General features: G+C 44.6%; 1 protein-coding gene across 6 annotated transcripts in view; it reads left to right on the top strand.

Moving 5' to 3' along the window:
- ZNF827 (zinc finger protein 827) overlaps nt 1–23409 on the top strand; it is a 179499-nt gene that overhangs the window by 81649 nt on the left and 74441 nt on the right. For all 6 annotated transcript variants that reach the window (XM_030878154.2, XM_060299708.1, XM_030878155.2 and 3 more), the window contains exons 6-7: nt 14380–14619; nt 17051–17108. In XM_030878154.2, coding sequence (XP_030734014.1) covers nt 14380–14619; nt 17051–17108 — 298 coding nt within the window. The remainder of the gene's footprint in view (nt 1–14379; nt 14620–17050; nt 17109–23409) is intronic.

The following is a 23409-nucleotide window of genomic DNA, read 5'->3' on the forward strand; positions in this document are numbered from 1 at the left end:
GAGCACAGGCTCCGGACGCACAGGCTCATCGGCCATGGCTCACGGGCCCAGCCGCTCCGCGGCATGTGGGATCTTCCCGGACCGGGGTACGAACCCGTGTCCCCTGCATCGGCAGGCGGACTCTCAACCACTGCGCCACCAGGGAAGCCCCGTCTGCACTTATTTTTTGAAAGCTGTAGAATAAAGAAGAAAACTGGGGACTCGGGATAATTTAATCGAGACAGATGGTTGTCTCCTTTCAATCACTTGTATTAAAACCTTTATTTTGGGGACTTTCCTGGTGGCGCAGTGGTTGAGAATCCGCCTACCAATGCAGGGAACACGGGTTCTATCCCTGGTCCGGGAAGATCCCACATGCCGCAGAGCTACTGAGCCTATGTGCCACAGCTACTGAAGCCCACGCACTTAGAGCCCGTGCTCTGCAGCAAGAGAAGCCCCCACTCGCCGCAACTACAGAAAGCCCGCGTGCAGTAACGAAGACCCAATGCAACCAAATATAAATAAATAAATAAAATTGATTCTTTAAAAAAAAAAACAACTTAATTTTTAAATTTACCTTTATTTAAAAAATTTTTTTTCAAAACAAAACATTTTATTGAAGTATAGTTGATTTACAATGTTGTGTTAGTTTCAGGTGTACAACAAAGTGATTCGGTTATACACATATATATGTACATCTATTCTTTTTTTGTTTTGTTTTTTTGGTTTTTTTTTTTTTGCGGTACGCGGGCCTCTCACTGCTGTGGCCTCTTTCCCGTTGCGGAGCACAGGCTCCGGACGCGCAGGCTCATCGGCCATGGCTCACGGGCCCAGCCGCTCCGCGGCACGTGGGATCTTCCCGGACCGGGGCACGAACCCGTGTCCCCTGCATCGGCAGGCGGACTCTCAACCACTGCACCACCAGGGAAGCCCTATTCTTTTTTCGATTCTTTTCCATTATAGATTATTGCAAGATATTGAGTAAAGTTCCCTCTGTTATACAGTAAGTCCTTGCTGGTTATCTATTTTATACATTGTAGTGTGTATGTTTATTCCACCCTAATACCGTATAACATAGTTTCACCTACAAAACGTTGTTCATGTTAGACAGATTTTCCTACGTGACTCCTCAGCTTTCTCGGAGATGCCCAGGGCTGAAGTCCTCAGCCCATGTGTAACAGGGAGAGATCAAGCATGAGGGCCTACTTCTCACTTCGGAGTCTCGCCTTCTCGTCCCCATGCTCCTGGTTCACTGTTTGTCACTCTTCACCACCTGTGCTAGAGACGACACAGGAACAGAGAGAGGAAGGGACATTGAGATGAGTCACTTACGTTACTTGCAAGTAGCTTTGATTTTTCAAACATTTGGAAAAGAAGGTTGAAACCCAGCTAAAATGCATTCGGAGACTATCCGTGCACTCCATGTCTCCAAGAAGTATGAGGAATTAGAGCCCAGAGGGAACGTTTCCCACCATCACATGGTCTGGTCCCCACTCCAAGGTTTCCCATGGGCATGGTACCAAGGATGTTGCCCCATCCTAAGCAGAGGCTCATGTATCATTGGCCATGAGGGCTTTGATTTTTGGCAAAAGTTTGTAAAGGGGGTTAAATGAACTCTGTACCTTAGCTCTTCTCTACTTCTCATCATAGCTTTCCTTTTCTTCTTTATGGTCTTTCTTTTTGTTGTTGTTGTTTCCGTTCATGTACTCATTCATTCAGCACTATTTATTGAGCCCCTACTATTTTCTAAGCCCCATTTTGGGCACTAGGGACACCAAGGTGAACAAGACAGTGTCCTCTCCTGCGTGAGCCTGCGTTCTCTTCCCACCCCATCCACGGCTGCCTGGGTCCCAGTCTCTGTTATTATGCAGTGTTCTGCTCTCTGCACCATCTTACCAGCCCTTCCCTGCCTGCTGGAAACACTGACCGATGGAAGAAAAGCAGTCAGGGCTTCTCAACAGAGATATCCTTGGGACACGATTCAGTAATATTTAGCACCACCTAAGAAAAGCATTTTAAACTTGTCTGCATATACTAAAGCCCTTTTACCATCTGTTAGTGGAAAATATTTAAAAGTCTGGTAAAACTCTCAGTTATTGAAATAAAACTCTTCATTTGCTCCTTCCTTTCCTTGGGCATTAAAGACTCCCTCTTCCTCCCTGAGTATCAAGCAATGGCCAACCCATCACCGGACAGAGATGGATCCTGCTTTTTGGTCATTTTTTTATGTCAGCAGGAATTCTGCTGAATCTTTCAGAAGTTCTGTTTAAAATCTACATGCACACACACCCCCCACCCTTCCTGCATTCAAGTTCATAGAAAGATATATAAAGGCCTATTAATCACAACAGATGAGGTGGACAGGACTTAGATTTATTAAATGGCAAAGGATAATGATGTTAAATCGCTTTAGGCTTAGATCAGATACTTTAATTGACCCTTTTTCTTTCTTTTTTTCTTTTTTTAATGTGAGACAAGAAGAGTATATTCTGGACGTTAGATGAAAAATAGGTTAATTTTTTAAAAATGAGATCATTTGGAACGTTACCAAATGGCAGACCTATAGTTTAAATGCACATCTTTAGCTAATTCCTCGTGAAATCATCAAATGAAAAGAAAACAAGACGATTGGGAGAGGTTTTACTTTAACACCGGGACACTCAGAGTTCAACAGATAATGACTGGACCCCTCCACGTCGTCTGCTGGTTGGAGAAGCTGATCTCCCGGAGCCCCCAGTGACTCAAGGATTTTAATTCTTGTCCTTGGGACAAAAGTGAAATTGAAGGCAGCATTTGTTATGTGTGATGGACGTATTCTGACTTGTGATCACCTTCCCCATGGCCGGTCTGAGGGACCTTCCTTTACGTCAGGGAGCCCCCTGTGTAGTTTAACCCTGGGCAGTGTCATACCCTGAATCAATTCCAGAACTTGTGCTGCAGCTCTGGGTCCCGTTTTATGGCCAGTCTGAAAACACTGGCAAACGCCCAGCTGAGTTATCTCAGACGAGGACCTCTTACGTTGCTTGCTGATGTCAGGGAGGTGAAGACTAATTGAAGAATGCTCAGAAGAATAAACTTCAAGTGCTTTGCTCTGATGGAAAATGATATGTTTCTTGGATCCCTGAAAGTGAACTTCCAGGTCTCACTCACTCTTTATGATCTTTAAAGTTTGAGTTCTGTTGTTTTTTTGTTTGTTTGTTTTAGGGCAGATTTTTCCTTGCAGACACAGAACAACTAATAAAATGGAACACTGGGTGTTCCTTAGTTTGTCTTTCTGGGTTGACCTCCTGCTTACCCCTGTCCACTTAATTGTGAATTCTAGTGTGCACAGCTCACTCTTCAGACATTTGTTAATTCTCCTTCCTAAGTTGCCAGGTAGTGTACTGATAAAGAGGGGAAATGCAAGTTCTCTTATGGTTTTGCTGATCCAATTCAAAGGGCCAATTCTGATAAAATGTCTTTGAAATTGTTATAGGAATAAAAAATGTGAAGTGTGTGCGTGTGTGTGTGTGTGAGAGAGAGAGAGAGAAAGAGAGAGAGAGAAAGAGAAAGAGAAGAAGGAAGAAGCATACAAAAAACCTAGACCCATCATTTCATCATTTTAAACAAGATTCTCCTAATGTTTAGATTACTGTGCAGATTGGTTTCACCACCTGGGAAAGATGGTCTGATTTAATTAATCAATTAATTATCTAATGAATTATTTAAGTTTGTGTAGAGCTTTGCGTGTTTTCCTCATAGATACTGGCTTGGTCTCATGATTTGCTCAGTTCCTTCTGTGCAGTTCTGGGTGAAATGTGTGTGTGTGTGTGTGTGTGTGTGTGTGTGTGTGTGTGTGTGTGTAGTGGAGGTCATTGTAAGGTTCTTCTGTTGAAAAATACTGTTTTTTCCTTTTTTTTTTTAATTGAGGGGGAAAAATTCAATTCCCTACCTCACACCATTTAGCAGCCGTGCCCTCAGCTGTGCCTGTTACCCTCAAGTCCGGAGACCATGCATTTTATTCATTCCGGAGAATGTCTCCCATTGTGCTGTTCCAAGAAGAGGCAGTGGAATGCTGTTCTTGAAAGTTCTTGTGTATTAGGAAAACTAGAGAAAAACTGCTGCACCACTGTTTTCTTTTGTGGAGAGCGTTTCTTCTCTTTTTCCCCAGGAACAGATGACCAATGTGTCCGATAGGGACAGTAGGAGCCTGTGTTGCCTCTCCTGGGATGTGGCAGCTGCCGTGGATAAGCCCCAGGCATGGGTTTCCTTCCTTCCTTTTACCTCCCCAAGGACCACTGCAGAGACAAATGAAGTTTATTTTTTTTAATTGAAGTATAGTTGATTTACAATGTGTTAATTACTGTTGTACAGCAAAGGGATTCAGTTATACATACATATACATTCTTTTTTCTATATTCTTTTCCATTATGGTTTATCACAGGATAATGAATATAGTTCCCTGTGCTCTACAGTAGGACTTTGCTGTTTATCCATCTATATATAATAGTTTGCATCTGCTCACCCCAGCCTCCTTCTCCATTCCTCAGCCCCCTCCCCTGGCAACCACAAGTCTGTTCTCTATGCCCGTTATTCTGTTTCTGTTCATTTGTGAACAGATAGGTTCATCTGTGTCTTTAGATCTCACATATAAGTGATATCATATGGTGTTTGTCTTTCTCTTTCTGACTTACTTCACATAGTATGATGATCTCTAGTTGTATCCATGTTGCTGCAAATGGCATTAATTCATTCTCTTTTATGGCTGAGTAGTATTCCATTGTATATATGTACCACATCTCCTTTATCCATTCAGACAAATGAAGTTTAATATATAACTTCCCATGCAGAAGCATGTACCAATCTAGTCCTCTAAAGAACTCAAGACCTGTCTCAATGTTCGTGTCCTTCTGTTCCATGTGATGGCTCCTGAAGAGAGACAGCGTAGGAGAAGAGAGAGGGAAGGAAGAATCACACTCAGCATCTATGCATCAGGTTCCTAATTTTCATAACAAGAACGGAACTGTGTTTATGTGCCTTGCACTGGGGACACAGCCCCAGTTATAGGGTGAGGGCGTGGCTGCCCAGAGGCTGTTTCACTCCCACCTTGCTGCTCTCTGAGAATGCAAAGCATGATGGAGAGCATGAGACTTCTGGGAAATAACATTTCCATTTCTGCTCGAGCAGGGCTGGGGCTCGGTCTTTTCCCTGTGCCACCCAGGAAACCCAGCCCAACTCTTCATGCGCTCTTTGTCCGAAGGGTATTTTTTTTTTTTATTTAATTTTTATTTCCTATTGGAGTCTAGTTGATTTACAATGTTCTGTTGGTTTCATGTGTACAGCAAAGTGATTCGGCTATACCTATGCATATATCCATTGTTTTTCAGATTCTTTTCCCATATAGGTTATTACAGAGTATGGAGCAGCTGTTTTTAGCAAGGACAAAGTTAAGTAAGAGAAAGCAAAGGGAGACAGCAGCTCGCCTTCATCAGATTCCAGCGGTGAGCCAAGCACTGCCATGGCTGGTGTTACCATGCAGTCTCTTTTCTTGTTCCTGGTCATCTGTTTCCCTTTACTTGGTCTTTTGATCTGCATTGTCATTCACAAAGTGTTAAGTAATGAACCCGACACCTCCAGGAATCTTTTTTTTTTTACCTGGACCATGTTTTTGTGCCCAACCCAGAACTTTGTATCTTTCAGGATGGCAAGTTGGAGATAAAAGATTTTTAATTTATCTGATTGACAGGGGTATCACTCTAGAAAGTGAATTGTTTCCAGATGGCATCGTTGGCATTGCTTCTAGAGGCTCTTTTAAGCTTCTTGTTATTCAGAAACACCAGCTCAGGATCATGATGGCAGTTCAGAGAGAGAATGGCCAATGTTTGTTTTTTATTTCAGTGCCACTGCCAATGCTGCATCCTTTCGTATTTTGTTTCAAGTTCATAGCATACGTGAGTGTCTGCAGCAGACAGAGTGTCTCCGGCAGTCAGGGAAGGGAGAGGAGCATTGCACACCTACTGTGTGTTCTGACTCAGGTGATGCATGTGACAAACAGCTATTAATCGCATCAAATGTGCAAAGTCTGGGGATGAAAGATGAATCACAACCAGGCTGTCACTGAGCATTCGGTCCACAGGGGAAATGAAATCTGTAGACAGTAACCACAGCGCAGTACAATGTTGGCAAGACCTGAGCAATCTAGAGGTAGGACCGAGGACGGAAAGGTGTCATCTGATGAAAATAAAGGAAGGCTGCTCAGAGAGGAGACGTCTAAGTTATTTTGAAATCTATATAGGGAATGATCCGGGTATTTAAGAGAGAATAAGATGAGGAATGGCCGGGCGTATTCGGGCAGCTGGCGTAGTTCAGTATTGCAGGGAGAGTGGGGCTGGGCTTTTACAAAGGGCAGGAACTAAGGAATCACTGTAGGGGTGCAGGAGCCCAGGGGCAGGAGTGGGTCGTGCCTCTGCCCTCACCCCCCTTCTCTCTGGCTTTCTATGCACACGGCTGCTGTGCTGGACCACTCCCTCTACGCTTCTTCTCACTTCTTTTTAATTAAAAAAAAATTTGTTTTTCTTTTTGGGCTGCGTTGGGTCTTCGTTGCTGTGCGCGGGCTTTCTCTAGTTGCGGCGAGCGGGGGCTACTCTTCGTTGCAGTGCGCAGACTTCTCATTGCGGTGGCTTCTCTTGTTGCGGAGCACGGGCTCTAAGTGCGTGGGCTCAGTAGTTGCGGCACACGGGCTCTAGAGCACAGGCTCAGTAGTTGTGGCGCACAGGCTTAGTTGCTCTGTGGCATGTGGGATCTTCCCGGACCAGGGCTCGAACCCGTGTCCCCTGCATTGGCAGGCGGATTCTTAACCACTGCGCCACCAGGGAAGTCCCTGTCCTTGCTTCTTTTCTTCTTCCTCCTCTGTAGGAGTAAATGGTAACATTTCCTCCCCATCCACTGCTCTCTACTCAACCTCCCTTGCTGATCTCACCCAGTCCCTTGGATTCAGATGACTTCCAATCTGTCTGTCACTAGTGATTCTTATCTTACTGCCTCTAAGCCATCATGACCTCTACTTCCTGCAGGAATTACAGATACTTAGCCAAAATAGATATGAAAATCTTCCTTCATGTTTCTCCCCGACCGAACTTTTCTGTTTTTCTACTCTTATTGATAGCATTTTCCAAATCTCAGAGGCTTAAAAGTCAGAGAATTGTTATTTTCCTTTAATATCACCTCTCCCTTGTCCAGACCATACGCAAGGTTTCTTCACAATTACTCTCACATTGGTCTCTTCATTCTTGATTCAGACTCTTATTCGGTCCACCACCAGTGCCTCTGCATTCAACCTCTGGAATATCTTGTGAGTCTTTTCTACCCTCATGACCTTTAGTTCAGGCTCTCAGCATCTCGTTGCTTGGATTACTACAAGTCCCCATCAACGGCCCCATTTGCGTTTCCTCCAGTCCCTTCATCCCGTACAAGTGCCCCTGCCAGATTGTCCTTCTGAAATGTAATCTGATCATGCTGCTTCTCCAAGCAAACCCCCTCCAAAGGCTGGGTCCCCGCCGGCTCCCCATTCAGGACAGGCTTCCGGACCCAGCATCTTAGTTTCCATATTCTGCCCTTACCTACCTCTCCAGTGTAATTTCTCTGGAATATAATCTGACGCTCTTTGTTAAACAGTATGTTAAATGGAAGATCTGGCTTCGGCACCAAGGTTACTGCATGAAGAATATTTTTAAAAATACGAAAACTCCTGGCCTAGAGTCAGAAAGTAGAATGATGGTTGCCAGAGGCTGAGAGAGGGGGGGAAATGGGGAGTTAGTGTTTAATGGGTAAAGTTTCAGTTGGGGAGGATGAAAAATTCTGGAGAAGGTTGCACAACAATGTGAATGTACTTAATGCCACTGAACAGTGTGCTTAAAAATGGTTAAAAAGATACATCTTATGTTATATATATTTGAACACACACACACACACACCTCTTGGACCTCGTGGTCAAATGGAGAGAGTGTAAAAGTGAGAGGTTATTGAAGATTGGGCAAGGGGATTTTTGGAGAGAACTGGTCTGTGATTCCCCCACTGCAGGGTACTGGGGATGGAGGAAAGGGTACCAGCCTCTCATCGCAAATCTAGAGAGCGTGGCTTGAGGGACATCATCCGGGAAGTTTGTCCCATGTTTTCCTCAGTTGGGAGCCTGGTGGCCTGGTGCCTGATGTCAGCCTGGGGAATCTAGAGGGCAAATTGCCTTGGTGTCTGAGTGGAAGAGAGAGGCTGCTGGGCTGCATGGGACCTGAACTCCCCCTTTTTGTGTGATCAAATAAGGAGGCCCCAGTGTGGACCAGATTCCCACAGGAGGGTCAACAGGGGTGTTGTCTTAAATGCTGTCTTGGGGTGCTGCACAGAGAGTTGAGGGTACCCTTGCCTGCCTTGAGATGGAGGCCCACAGGTGGATCCCCACAGGTGGTGGAGGAAATCAGTGAGCCCAGGCTAGAGGCTGGTCAGCCAGGTAAAGGAAGTGCAGGGAGAGATCACCGCCAGGTTAAAGGTCTCCGAAGACCCGATGGGAGAATCCCATGAGAGAAATGTCTGCTTGCCTCCAGAGGATAAAACCACTCTAGATCAGGTCAGCGAGGGAAGAGCTTTGCCTCCCCTCCGCTCTCCCGCTTCTCCAGTTGTAGGTTCAGGAAGGGCAGCTAGAGTGCTGGGGAGGGTGTGAGAAAACAGGGAGGGGGTGCAGAACCCACTGTTTCCCCCAGCCACAGGCGACCTGTGGGCCCTTCCAGGGAAGAGCTGGGATCGCCTTCGCGGAAAGGCTGAACTGGGGCTTAACCTGTGGGGTTGGGCCTTCCGGATTCCGAATCAAGACCGTTCCTTTGCTGTTTAAAGGGCTGGAAGGCTTTGTATTACCTAAGAATTATCGGGTTATGGCCTGACTGAGATTTCACCCAGGACCAGGCGAGGAACATTTTCCTACCAGGCAGGTTTAAAGAGACAACGGCAGACAAAGCTAGAGTTGCTTTTCCGTTGACACCTCACGAGTCCCGCTCACCCACGGAGCCAGCTCCACCTCTCAACGTTGGCGTTCCAGCCGAACGGACAGTGTGATATCTATTCCCTGGACGCCCCCGGTCGAGTACAATTCCACCTTTGTGCTTTGGTCCGTGGTCTTCCTCGACCCCTCTTCCCACACTGTGTTTTAATTTCACTTCTTGTGTGAGAGGGCTGTTGATACTTGTCTTGATCATACATTCATTTGGATTTAAACTGCTTGAGGGCAAGAACCTTGTCTTACTTGTCTCTGAATCCCATGAATCATCTATCATAGTTCTGAGTACATAGTAGACATTGATAAAAGATTACACCTAGGGGCAGGACAGGAATAAAGACGCAGACGTAGAGAACGGACTTGAGGACACGGGGAGGGCGAAGGGTAAGCTGGGACGAAGTGAGAGAGTGGCACTGACATATATACACTACCAAATGTAAAATAGATAGCTTGTGGGAAGCAGCCACATAGCACAGGGAGATCAGCTCGGTGCTTTGTGACCACCTAGAGGGGTGGGATAGGGAGGGTGGGAGGGAGACGCAAGAGGCAGGGGGTATGGGGATATATGGATACATATAGCTGATTCACTTTGTTATGCAGCAGAAACTAACACACCATTGTAAAGCAATTATACTCCAGTAAAAATGTTAAAAAAAAAAAATAGAAAAAAGATTACAGAATGGCCAAGTGACTGATGAATGAAATAATCCAGTTTGATAGCTAATATATATTGTGTTTATGAAGGCAGGAAAGAAAACAGTATTATGGCATTCCTGTTGCTTTCTTCCCCTTCTGTTGCCAAGCAGAGTTTGAATAGGGCTTGTTGGAGCCACGAACCAACTCTTCCAATGCTACCAGACATGCACACTGTTCTGTACACTTCTAAAGAGGAAAGAGCATCTTTTGATGGGTGTATGTGTTTTCCATTTTAAAAAAAAATTAGGTGAATGACAAGATATCCATATTCATCACAGAAAAATTACAGAAGACAAATAAGCGTTGAAGTAAACAGTCACCTACACCCCCTCCCAGGCATCAGGCACTGTTAACACTCTCTCATCTCTTCCCACATGCCAGGTTCTCTCTTGAAGTAGCAGTAGAGCCCACTGGAGTTGAATTCCTATTTGTGGCCTGGGAGTCAAAGCTAAGAGTGAGTGGAGTGAGGTATTCAACCATTGCTGTGTTAGGACGCCCCAGGCAACAGGGAGCGAGCTGGCCTGGGGACCAAGTGGGATCTGTAGCAGAAACTCTGTTCCCAAGTCAGCTGCCTCCCGCATCCTCGGCCAGCTGGCCTGAGATGGTGATCAACCAAGTTGGAACTTAGGAGGAGCTGCCTCTTTCTGCTTTGCCTTGGGTCCTGATTAATTGGGGGCGGGAAGAGGAGAAGGGGTGAAAACAAGAGTGTGGCAAAAACTTTACAGCTGTGGTTTTGCCCTCCAGAGGACATTGGAGATGTCTGGAGTTACTTGTAGTTGTCACAGCTAGGGGGCTGGCACTCCTCATTTGTAGAGAGTAGAGACCAGAGATGTGCTAAACACGCTACAGTGCACAGCACAACCTCCCACAGCAAAGAAGTATCTGGCTTCAAATGTCCATAGGGCTGAGGTTGAGAAACCTGCTTTTTTAAAAAAGGCAAGAAAACACTTGGCAATGATGCTATTGCATACAAGAGCAAGGACTATAAAAATATTTATTGAATCATGTCTCACTTGCCCATTGAGATGTCAGTTTGAAAAGTCTTCTCGGTGAGTCTGGAGTCTGTCGGGTAGATTACAAATGCTAAAGGGTTTGGGGGGTTTTTTAAGCATCTTTATTGGAGTATAATTGCTTTACAATGGTGTGTTAGTTTCTGCTGTATAACAAAGTGAATCAGCTATACATATACATATATCCCCATATCTCCTCCCTCTTGCGTTTCCCTCCCACCTTCCCTCTCCCACCTCTCTAGGTGGACACAAAGCACCGAGCTGATCTCCCTGTGCTATGCGGCTGCTTCCCACTAGCTATCTATTTTACATTTTGTAGTGTATATATGTCCATGCCACTCTCTCACTTCGTCCCAGCTTACCCTTCCCCCTCCCCATATCCTCAAGTCCATTCTCTACGTCTGCGTCTTTATTCCTGTCCTGCCCCTAGGTTCTTCAGAACTTTTTTTTTTTTTTAGATTCCATATATATGTGTTAGCATGTGGTATTTGTTTTTCTCTTTCTGACTTACTTCACTCAGTGATCAGTGTTTTGTGCATAGTTGAAAAGTCAAGAGTTGTCATAAGGAAGAGCAGAAAGCACTTCATGGAAAGTCATATTTGAAATTATCCCAAGTAGCTTTTAAAAACAGATTTCATTAAATCCGGTGGCACAAATAGCCAGGTGGGTTTTTTGGTTTTGGGTTTTTTTTTATTAATTTATTAATGTATTTATTTTTGGCTGCCTTGGGTCTTCGTTGCTGCACGCGGGCTTTCTCTAGTTGCGGAGAGCGGGGGCTACTCTTCCTTGCGGTGTGCGGGCTTCTCATTGCGGTGGCTTGTCTCGTTGTGGAGCACAGGCTGTAGACGTGCAGGCTTAAGTAGTTGTGGCATGTGGGCTCAGTAGTTGTGGCTCGCGGGCTCTAGAGCACAGGCTCAGTAGTTGTGGCGCACAGCTTAGTTGCTCCGCGGCATGTGGGATCTTCCCAGACCAGGGCTCGAACCCGTGTTCCCTGCATTGGTAGGCAGATTCTTAACCCCTGTGCCACCAGGGAGCCAGGTGGTGTTTAATCCAGGGGCAAAGCTGGGGGAAAGGGGGTTTGGGGGATATAAATAATGGAGCTTCTTTCTAGCTTTGCTCTTTTTATGTTGTTGAGATTTTTATTTTTTTAACAAAATGAATCTCTTTCTAGTATCCCTTTGTGTTTGTCTTCAGGCCTTGGAATGACTTGCAAGGTTCAGAGACATCATTATGTACCTGTGACACTGACCCCACTGTTTATTTTCCAAATCCTAAGTAGCTTGAGGGGACACAAACAGGGCACTGTGTGGGGTGACTGCACCTATGGGTGATCTAAGGGAAGGTCAGGATGGCTGTCAGGTCCCCAAATCCCTAAGTGGACAGGGGGTGTCGTCAGTACTCAGGAAAGAATCAGGGACTAGAAATAAAGGCAGAGAAGCCAGGCATGTAACTTGGAAAGCTTTATATTCTTCTTCTTTTTTTTTTTTTTTTTTTTAGCATGATTGAATCAATGGACTTGGTTTTTCTGAGCTTCACAGACATGCAGAGAAAAAAGAAAAAAACAGCTTGGCAGGAATACAGGGAGGGGGAAAGGATTTAAATTAAATATAACAGTTGCCTGAAGTTTAGTTGCTGACAAAAAACAAGTCGTTTTCTCTGAGAAGCATGTGTAATATGTCAGGAAGAAAAAAAGCACAATTAGCACACTTCTTACATGAGATCTTACGGATAGCACCACATTAATTTTAATCATTTAATTTAAAGTACTCCACTGTCTTCTTTATTGCAAATCAATAAAGTACGCACGTACTTGACTTTCACCTGTCTCATCCTTGGCAAGGAGAGCGTAGCTTTCTCTGACTACCCAGCTTACAGCAATGAGATTTCCTCTGTCGTATCTCCTAACTGTCCCAAGATCAGCACCTGCTTTACGTTGCCTCTTATAGTTAGTTATATCTGTCTGTCTATCCATCCATCCGTCACAAATTACCACAAACTTCGTAGCTTAAAACAACAGAAATGGGGGCCAGGAGTCTGAAATCTGAAGGTTCTAGGGGAAAATCTTTCCTTACTCCCTCCAGTTTCTGGTGACACAAGGCAATCCTTAGCTTGTGGCAGCAAAACTCCAGTCTCTCTTAGTCCGTTCCGGCTGCTGTAACAGAACATCACAGACTGGGTAGCTTGTAAACAACAGAGAGGTATTTCTCACAGTCCTGGCATCTGGAAGTCGAGGGTCAGGGTGCCAGCACGGTCAGGTGAGAGCCCTCTTCCTGGTTCATTGTCAGGCATCTCTGCACTGAGTCCTCACATGCAGGAAGGGGTGAGGGAGCTGTCCGGGGTCTTCTTTATAAGGGCATTAACCCCCATCCTTGAGGACTCCTCCCTCATGACCTAATCACCTCCCAAAGGCCCCACTTCCAAATGTCGTCACATTGGTGATTAGGTTTCAGCATATTAATTTGGAGGGTAGACACAGACAGTCAGTCTTACAGCACTGTCTCTGTCCTCACGTGGCCTTTTCCACTGTGTCTGTGTCTTGTCCTCTTCTGTCTATTATATGGACACTTGTCATTGGATTTAGGGCCCACCTGGATAATCCAGGATCATCTTATCTTGAGATCCTTAATCACATCTACAAATACCTTTTTTCCATATAAGGTCACATTCACAAGTTCCTGGGGTTATGACATAGTCATATCGTTTTGGGGGGCCACGATTCAACCCACTACCCTATCTATCTATCTGTCTGTCTTGTCTATCTATCAGATCCTTTTTGGTTTCTGTGTTTTCCAGAATGCTGAGGACACAGTAATAACTAATAAATGCTTACCAATTTGAAAGTGTGGCCTTATTTTAAAGTGACCCAAATTAATGCGCTAATTGTCCCACCTTGTTTCCAAGATGTTCTTTCATTAGCTCTAAGGAACGTATGAACATAAAGACACTCCAGCCTTGCAAAGTAAACGTATGTTTCAAACTAAAGACCAAACGTTCAATGGCCACACCTAAAGCCAGAGCAGTCAGTAAGTTAAACAGTTATTATAACTTGTAAGATCGCTGTTTTTCTAAGTGTTAATCCTTGCGCTTCAATTAACATCCTAGGTGGTGGTCTTGAGGATTACTAGCTCCCAGCAAGGTGTAAACGTCTCAGTTGAATCAACCCTATTTATCCTTTATTAATTTAGGTGCCCTAGAAGAGAAAGAAAAAACATTGATCAGAGCTTTCAAAATAGAGGGAGAAAATCATAGTATGAATATGCTGGCTCTTAACTGATTCACTGAAATTGAGTACATTATAAAACAAGGACAGATATTCGCTGTGTCCTCTGTAAGTCCTGGAAGCATCATGGCAGAGAGGAAGGAGTGTGTGGGAGTGACTGGGAGACTTTGGTCAAGAAACCTGGTTCTAGATCTGTAGCAGCAGGCCTGGTTCTGTTGCCATTTGTGTGGCCTTGGGCAAGTCCCCTGATTTCTCTGAGCTTCAGGTTCCTTCCTTTTCTGGAAACCAGATAGATTAAAGTAGAAGTTTTTCAAACTGTGTTCCAGTGTGCCACGGCGCTGTCTTCTAAACTGCCCCCTGACTCAAGCCTCGTAGCTCTCTCTGTGATTAGAAACTGGGTTTGGTTCAGAATTAAGAAACTCTGGCGTTTTTGTTCTTCATTCACCTGTTTGCAGCGGAAAGCTACAAGGACACTCAGATGGTGAAGATCAAAGAGGAACCCATGGAGGTGGACATCCAGGACTCGCAGGCCTCAATATCACCCAGCCGCAGTGTTGGCTATAGCACTTTAATTGGGCGAGAGAAAACTGAACCCTTACAGAAGATGCCAGAAAGCAGAGTCCCCCCAGAGAGAAACCTCTTCAGTCAGGACATCTCTGTGAAGATGGCTTCCGAGCTTCTTTTTCAACTGTCAGGTACGTTTCCTCGAGGAAAAAAAAAAAAGTCAATAATGGGGACTAATTGGAGGGAAAGCCACTCTAACGAAGTAAAAACACCAGCATTATAGGATTTTTTAGACAGAAATCCATTTTGTTACTTTAACGTGTATACGACCTCTCAAACGAAGAGTTCATCAAAGGCTGCCAGGTAGGACTCCTGCCAGACTTTCTTTAGTAAATAGTTAAGAATCATTTGAAACTGGAACCTATTCAACTGCGTGCAAATGATCCCTGTTGCCTGGACTAAACGTCTCACCTCTAATTTTGTTTAGGCAGTTGATCTGATTAACGGCCTTTTTTTTGTTTTCCTAATGTGCAAAAGATAAACTTCAGTTTACTCCAACAGTGACTGAGTTACCGTGAATTCCAAATTAGTGTGGTCGGAATTAATGAGATGTTACGGTAGCTTGCCAAAAAAAAAAAATCAAGGAAAGGGGAAGGCAAAAGATGAAACTGTGAGGACTCTTTTCCAGCTATAACATAGTAGGACATTTCCTGTAAACCAACTTTTTCTACTTCAAATACTCAGAAGTCAAAGTTTAGGAATCAGCTAAGTGATCACCTATTAAAAAGCTAAGGAATCACCTATTCTAGCTCAGCTAAGTGTCTTGATAGAATAGGTGAGGGTTCTAGAACCTAAGTTGTTCTCTTTATCACCTCATTCAAGCTGCAGGCTCTTTGTCAAATTTAATGTGCCGTTATTGCTTGAATGTGATTGAGATGGATGAAAGAGACTCATAGAAGATTCAGACTTATATAGAAATACAGATACTTTGTCCTTGGTCAAGCATTGGCCTACATACTGAAATTCAGGCATCCGTAGAGTTTGTTACTAATATTTGATAAACTCTGTTTTGTTATGGCTAACAGATTTAAAACACCCATTAAATGCCTCATTATTTAAGTACTGACTTTTCTCCCCTAAGAAAAATACCAGAAAAGAGGAAAGAAGCTAGAATCTGCAAGGCATCGTGATAGCTCACCTTCTCGTTGGCCTCATGACACGCCCCCATAGCTGTAAAGTTATCAGTCGGTGCCGAAAATGGCAGCCTCAGAGTTCTCAAACAAGGACTGTGTTTGTGCAGAGCTCAGAGAGGTGGAAAGAGTTAAGTCAGTAAACTGAATAGGCCACATAGATCTTTGCAAGTTCCAAAAAAACTCCAAACGTGCAAGATGCTTTGCTTTAAAAAAAAAAAAAAAAAAACAGGCTGAAAGCATCTGTAAAAACAATATAACTTTGAAAATGATTTAGCAGTTCAAATCTGCAAGAGTGAGGCCAGTGTGATTCTTTGAAAAACGTCTCTGTCTCTAGCAGTACATTATCATGGTCTACTATCAGCTAAAAACTTTGTGTCTGAGAGTTCTCACCCTGGCGCTGTCACTGACTGCCTGGGTGACCTCAAGCAAGTCATTTAGCCCCGATTTCCTGCTCTCTGAAAGAACACTGCCTGTGAATCCAGATTCACCCTCATTGTCACTGTTGAACGGACAGAAAGGAATTGTCCACGCAAATATGCACACAGCAGCTTCAGACCAGTGTTAAAAAAAACACGGGACAGCGTATATCTTTGTTTAAAATTGTCCCCCAAATTCGTAAGATTAGGAGTTTTTCACTTGCCCTGCTGTTGAAATCTGAAACCCTTGTAGAGGTGGCCAGGTTTCCCCTGGAGACTTAAAAGAAGCCACCCAGAGCTGTAAACGTCAGGGCAGAATCCTAACATTTGAACTGGACGGGGAAGACCAGAGGTCAACTTTTGTGTTCCTGAAAGCTAATTAAATAATTTCTGACAGCTGGTAGATTCAGACCTCAAGACAGAGTTTACCTCCTCTTGTCTAATGATACTTTTTGTCCCCTGTGACATTTATCAGAATGTGCACTCGATGACTCTCGCACCCAGAGGTCTTACGTTTGTTTTTATATCCCGTCTCACAAAGGGGCCTGACAATACAGAATGCTTAAAGGTTGTCATCCAAGTCAGAAGCGGAACAGTTGCAACAACTGCAGTTTTCATGCTGAATCAGAGAAAAGCAGACATTTTCAGCTGGGGAAAAATATAAGAGAAATAACTATCTTTATGCACATCTCTGTGTGTGTGTGTGTGTGTGTGTGTGTGTGGACATGTACTTACTGAGGCCTGATGAAAATCAGACAACACAGTTGTACTTTGTTAGTAATTCTTTCCCTTTGATTGGTTTTTAATAAACTATTTTGGTGGATGCTATCGACATGCTTTTGTTGCCTGTCTTTACCAGTAAGACAGGAATGGTTTGAATGTTTAAAAAAGAAACCAAAAGAAAACCACAACAGAGAAAGAGGAATGTGGAGGATGTTTCTGCTTCAGTCTTAAACACACAAATCGAGTCAGAACAACCTAAGAGGTGTCTGTTTCATCCTTTCTCTTTACAGAGAAGGTGAGCAAAGAGCACACTCACACGAAAGAAAACACCATCCGGACGACCACCAGGTAGGCCACTGTGGAGTCCCCTCGGAAGACTCCCTCTGGGGGCCTTGAGGCCCACGTCACAGTTTGAGCAACATTCCTCAAACCGTTCTCTCCCACTGGGTTCAAAAGTCACCCCTTTATCATCATTTTGTGTTTGAACTTTGGTTGGTGGAAACAACACAAAACGCAAAGGACACCAAGGGGGAAGGCCATTCACAGTTATTAAACATCTAAATGTATCACTTTGCTGGAGAGTTTTCCTTATGCTATTATTGTTTATTCCTTATAATGATTGTGTGAAGTAGACAATATTATCCTCTTGACAGAAGTTTCCTGACCGGAGGGTTGAAGTGGGTGGCTGTATTTGGGAGCTGGGTCTGTATCTCAGGAAAGCCTCAGTCGGTGGGTAGACCGAGGTTGAACTGTGTTCCTAAGTAGCTTTGCAGCTGTGGACTGATAACTTGTCACCAGGGACATCCCAGCTTTTTAACTCACTGCATTGTTAGGAGGGCAAAAATGTAAAAAGCAGAAGAAAGACAATGCTTTCAGAAATTGCAGGAAAGCTGACATCACTAACAACTGTAGGTTAAGGAAGCTTTCCATTTGCCAAAGGCAGTTTAAGAGAAGGTCAGCCAGGCTGGGCTGCCCATCAGTCTGCCGCCTGAAAGGAAAAGGACGGGTCAGTACTGCCACCCATCCTGAGGCTCGTAACCACCCAGACCTGAACTGTTGCAGGCAGGTGCCAACGAGTGCAGACCCACCTCTGTGGAAAGGGAGCTCAGGGGAGAGGCAGTCTCCCCCTTGGCAGGCTTTAAGTCAAGGAACTTCACTTTCCTGAGCAAACTTAGATTCTTCCTCCTGGGAGCCGTTGCTTGGTTTTGTGATTTAATTCTTGCGACGGAAGATCAACAGTGTTTTTCCTTTGGATGTGATATGAGTCGACCTCGTACCATCACCGGGCACATGAACGGTGTTCATTTGAACACTGTTAACGCGAGTCTTTGCTTCTTTTTAACTCTGTGAATCGGCGTTTGGGACTATCAAATATTAAACAGTAATTAAAACAGAGTCGCACAGGGTTCATATAGTGTTAGGGACAGAACCTGACTCTAACCCAAGCATGGTGTTAGGCTTGCCTCCGTGTACAAGTACGCAGATGGGGAATGAGTCTTTCCATCTGGTCTGTGCGTTGTGTTGGGAAATGGGTCTGGGGGATGGAGAGGGGACTTTGTTCAGTTGGATGCCCAAATAGGAGATGTGAGCTACTATAGATTCCAGCCTGCCTTCTCCATGTAATCCTAAGGCTATTTTTTTTTTTTGGTATCTATGCTTATGTTTGTGAGTCTAAACACATGAAATGGGCCAGATTGGTAGACATCGAAAGACGGCAGATTAAAAATAAGAGGTGTCCATTTTAAGTTGCTTCCCTAGGCTTCCTGAAGGGTCACAGGTCAGGTTCCCTAGAAGCAGAGCCCGAGACAGGGATCCCTGTGTGGGTGTGTTATGGAGGGCGTGCTCTCAGAGGGACCTGCAGGGATGGGATGGGGCTGGAGAGGGAAAGGGAGCTGAGCAAGGATTCTAGGGGTGGTTGTCTCCCGCAGAGAATTCTGGAGAATGAATTACACCACAGAGTAAATCCTGCCTTGAGGTAAGGGGGCCCCCTCATTATCCACTAACTTCATCAGGGGATGTGTAGCCTGCCAGGTGGGGGGGGGGGGCTCCAACGGGGAGGGCAGTTCTCACTACGAGCAGCCGGCACCCCTGGGGATGCAGGGTGAGTGCACCAGTGCGGTAAAGGGGATCTGGGCAGGACCCCAGCCCCATCTCCTATGGAGGCTTTCTGCCAGATCTTTAAGATTACACGATCATATTTACCTAGCAGAAAGGTATGCTGCGAGACCCTGTTATTATGCTTTTCAGGTGTTCTCTGGGACGAGGTAAGAGGAGGTTTGAACTAGCCCCAAACAAGTGAAATGTACAATACCTCCTAGCCTCGGTTGCCTTGGCTGGAGCTGAAGCATAATTACAGGGTAGAAGAGAGGGGTTTTTTTTAGCCATTTGGCAAAAAACGAAGCAATCCTTAAATTCTCCTGTTGCTGGGAGATTATGCGTAAGAAGAGATCCAAATCAGATCTTTTGCCCAATGCGACACAAGAGGTGCTTCCTATGAGCTTCCCCACCCCTACAGTGTGGTGTGCAGAAATCCATGTTATAGGTTTCTTGGTTTATTTTTCTTCTACAAAATCCTTGGTGTGTTTTTATTTTCCCTTTGAGTGGGCAACTTGCCCAATTAGCCTCTCCTCAAAGGGATCTCTTTTTACCTTCTCACCTCATTACTTCGGGTGGAATAGAATCAAGCTGCCTTGTGCCAGGACATCCTCTTTAACCCGAGTTAACCGATAGCAGAAATAAGGGAAAAAACGCCAACTCTCTTCTTTTTTGATTCCCGTTTCGGAAGAAACTCTTATTTTTGGAAGAGGTCTGCACAAGGTCAGCTAATGGGGTTATGTTTTAAGGTATGATCTGTGATACTTTCCAGAAAGATTTACATCGCGCCTCCAACTTCCCATACCTCCAGATTTTTTAAGTCCTTAGTGGGATGTTTGGTTCGTTATCAGATCTCCCACGTTTCATTTCCTGGAAGAAGCTGACTGTCCAGAGCGATGGCTCATCATGGGAATCAAAGTTCGGAATTGTCCATGTTTCAGAGTTGCTGGGCACATTTAAGACAGTTGACTTGTGAAGGGCAGCCTTGGATGCCGGCCTCAGCGCAGTATTGAGATCAGGCGCTTCCAAATGCTGATGGGTGCCTGAGCCCTTCCACTCAGTGAGATCTGCCTCTGGGATCTGGAGATCCAGGGGAACCAGAGGAGAAAAGAGATGTGCAATGCTGAAAAAAGAAACTGATTCTCTCCAATTCTCTCTCTGTCCTTTATCAACCCACAACTTTCCCCACTGTTGTTAATCATTATTAATCTTGACTCTTATGCCAAACACAAGAATGAAGAAAAAGTGTAGCAACCCAAGTGTGAAACACTCTGTCTCTGGCAGTTCCAATGTATGCTTACCAATGAGATATGGGGGTGCTGGTTTCCATGCCCGGGCACCAAGGCAACATGAAGCCCATGGATGTGCGTACAGGTAACTCCCCATCCCATAAGGGCTGATGACTGCACCTCTGTCCTCATCCAGTCCTCCCTCGTCACAGCTGTCCATTGGCCATTCTGCTGTTTGTTAATTCCTCGATTATAAGATGGCGAGACATGGAAAGAGAAAATGATGTTGATTCCTTGTTAGCCTTTTTTTTTTTTTTTTGTGGTACGCGGGCCTCTCACTGCTGTGGCCTCTCCCGTCGCGGAGCACAGGCTCCAGACGCGCAGGCTCAGCTGCCATGTCTCACGGGCCCAGCCGCTCCGCGTCATGTGGGATCTTCCCGGACCGGGGCACGAACCCGCGTCCCCTGCATGGGCAGGCAGACTCTCAACCACTGCACCACCAGGGAAGCCCCGTTAGCCATTTTTTAAAAGAAGTTCTAGGTAAAGCTAAGGGTTGAAACTAATAACTAGCAAGTTTCTGGATCATTGGCTCTTGACCTCATTTTTCAAAAACTCTTACAATGGAAAATTTCAAACAGATACAAGAATAGAGAATGTACCCATGATCAAGTTTAAATAATTATCAGTTCATGTTTCATCCATCCCTTCCTTTTGTTCTTCTTCCCCGTAGATTATTTTGAAGCAAATCCTAGACATCATTGGAAGAACTGGTTTGAGAACCCCTTTTTAAAAAATTATCCTAAGAGCTTAGACTCAGCTGCTTCAGTTAGGATCATCTTCCCAAAAGTAAAGGAGAAAACCATCCACCAGGGTATCCCATGTGGCCAGGCAGAGAAATCAATCTACTTAGCAGCCGGGATGATTGGGTTCCATGGTCCTGCTCACCAATGCCTTGACCTTTCCCTTCCTTCCACCCTTGTCTGTGCCCTCCTAGGAGCACCTCCATTGAATCAGTCCTTCAGATGGAGCTTCACTGTAAATGCTAAACGGCAGTTCGTCTGCCTGTTTAACCTTAGAGTCTAGAAAATTCAACCTAAGTGTAAAGAAGTCTGTGCGTCCCCTTTGAGATAGCCGGTGGCATTCTTAATGCCATTCTACCTGACAAATGAGATGGGGAGAAGGTCCGCCCAGTCCCATGAGAACAGAAGGACTGAATGCTTAAGAGACTAATGCAATCTTGATTTTTCGATTTCCTTTCCCAGCGCAACCCTAGGTTCTGCTGGGAGCAGATAACCAGCTAATATGATCACTTGTAGATGAAAATATATGAGGCATGCTATCATAACCAGATCCCAAAGTTTAATGGAATAAAAAGAAGATCTACATCTTCTGACATGGACCATCACCCAGTCAGATGCTGGATAAGATCGAAATAGGAAAATGGAACCCTAGAGTAAGAATCAGATGGCTCCTGGCAGGTGAATTGGACATGCTCGATGTTGTGTAACACCATGAACTTCAAGCAGTGGCTGCCAGGAACCCTCTCTTGGTTATTTGTTCTCTCTCTTCCCCATTAATAATTCAGCGTCCATGGGGCTATAAGATTGCAGGCCTATAAGAAAAACTTCTCACACCTGGCTTGCTCTATTCCAAAAGCAAGGAAGTATTTACCTGAATTGGTTTTTTTCTCCATTACTAGACAGAAAGCAGAAGTGGGAAAATCAGAAAGGTAGAGTCCTATCGTGCTGTGCCGACCCACCTTTAATTTGCCCAATTTTCAGAATTTGAAATGTGGGCTATTCTTCTGTGATTTAGATAATGGCACTTACAGAGTTTACTAAAAGACATACGTACTTGGAGGTGTCCAATATAGAATTTTCCGTTGTGACTGTTTGGGTGCCTGTCCTTAAATATTTATGAGTCGGTAATAGAAATTGCACAAATTTGTACGAGCGTGATGTGCGGCTTCAATCTGTGCAATTTCCCCTTTTCATTTTTTAGAAGGCGTAAGAGAACCATGCTCCATTACCTTAAGAAGTAAAAGATTACACATAAAGAACACTGGATTAGATGGAAGCAATTAAGAAAATAAACAGGAAACAGAGCAAATGAAATTGGTGATTTTGGAGTAGCTCTCCCTGTAGTCTCTTTACCCTTTATATTTTCTAACGTTAAAATTAAAGGCACAAAATTTTGTTTCTAAAAAATGGAAATGGCTACTAATTTCATGGAATCCCTCCAGTTAGGACATTCAGTGCTTTTTTGGTGAAGTCAAACCTGGTTGGTGGGCCATTGAAAAGTTTTAAAAGCGCCTTTGCTCAAGACACTGCCATCTACTGGAATACTGACATAATAAATATGTAAATCTTTGTTGTCTGATGTTAAGTACCCACCCCCACCCACCCACCCAGTAAGGTACGTTTGTGCAGTGCACAGCCTGCACCACTGTATGTAGCTGCCCTGACACAAGTGTTGACTGGAGAGTTTTTCACTGGCAGTCAATCCTTCTCAACTTATCTTTGAGTTTTCAAAGAAGTTAAAACTCATCCTTTAAACAGTGGATCTTTTTTTTTTTTTTTAAATACATATAGCCTCAAACTACTTTGTGCATTGCTGCCATTTGAGGTTTCTTCCTTCTTATCACACCAAACTTTCCTCGGTACTTTTCTCTATTTCTATACGCCATTGTCCTGTAGGTGTCACGCTCTGCCGTTTTTCCTCCCACCCATGACCTCTACGTTGAACGGTTATAGTTGAGACACTGTGCTTCCGGAACTCTTTAATACGGTGTCACCGTGAAGAGTTTAAATCTTCTTTTCAAGGATCTAAAGAGGGCTGTGCCTTTCTTTTCTTCATTTCCCTGGGTTCTCCCACCTTTATTTCTGCTGGCTTACAACTGTGTTCCATCTGTTTGTGCAGCTCAGAACAGTCAGGAACGAGGTAGAAATGTGTAAGCCTCTGTAAGTAGACATCCTCCTTTGACAGGTCATGCACAGGTGACGTGTGACATGTGGCTCAGGTGCCAGCTTCTTCTAATCTGGGATTTTCTCTCAAGGGTGTCTCCATGGTTGTTACTAGAAATATCTCCAATATTCCAGGGTTGACCTCTGTTTAGCAGGGAAAGCCCTGGTGGATGATGCAGCAGGCCAGGGCCCATCCACATTTCACTGGGGTCACCTTCAACTTCCACTGGACAAAGGGTCTCGCATCGCTGCAGAGAAGACTGAGTTAGTTCATCTGTGCTCTGCTCGCCTCGGCAGAAGCCCATTGTCCTTGTTTATGTACAAAGTCAGATTCCTGTGGGAGATCCAGGTCCCTCCACGAGC

Source organism: Globicephala melas, chromosome 5, assembly GCF_963455315.2.
Source record: "Globicephala melas chromosome 5, mGloMel1.2, whole genome shotgun sequence".
NCBI lineage: Eukaryota > Metazoa > Chordata > Mammalia > Artiodactyla > Delphinidae > Globicephala > Globicephala melas.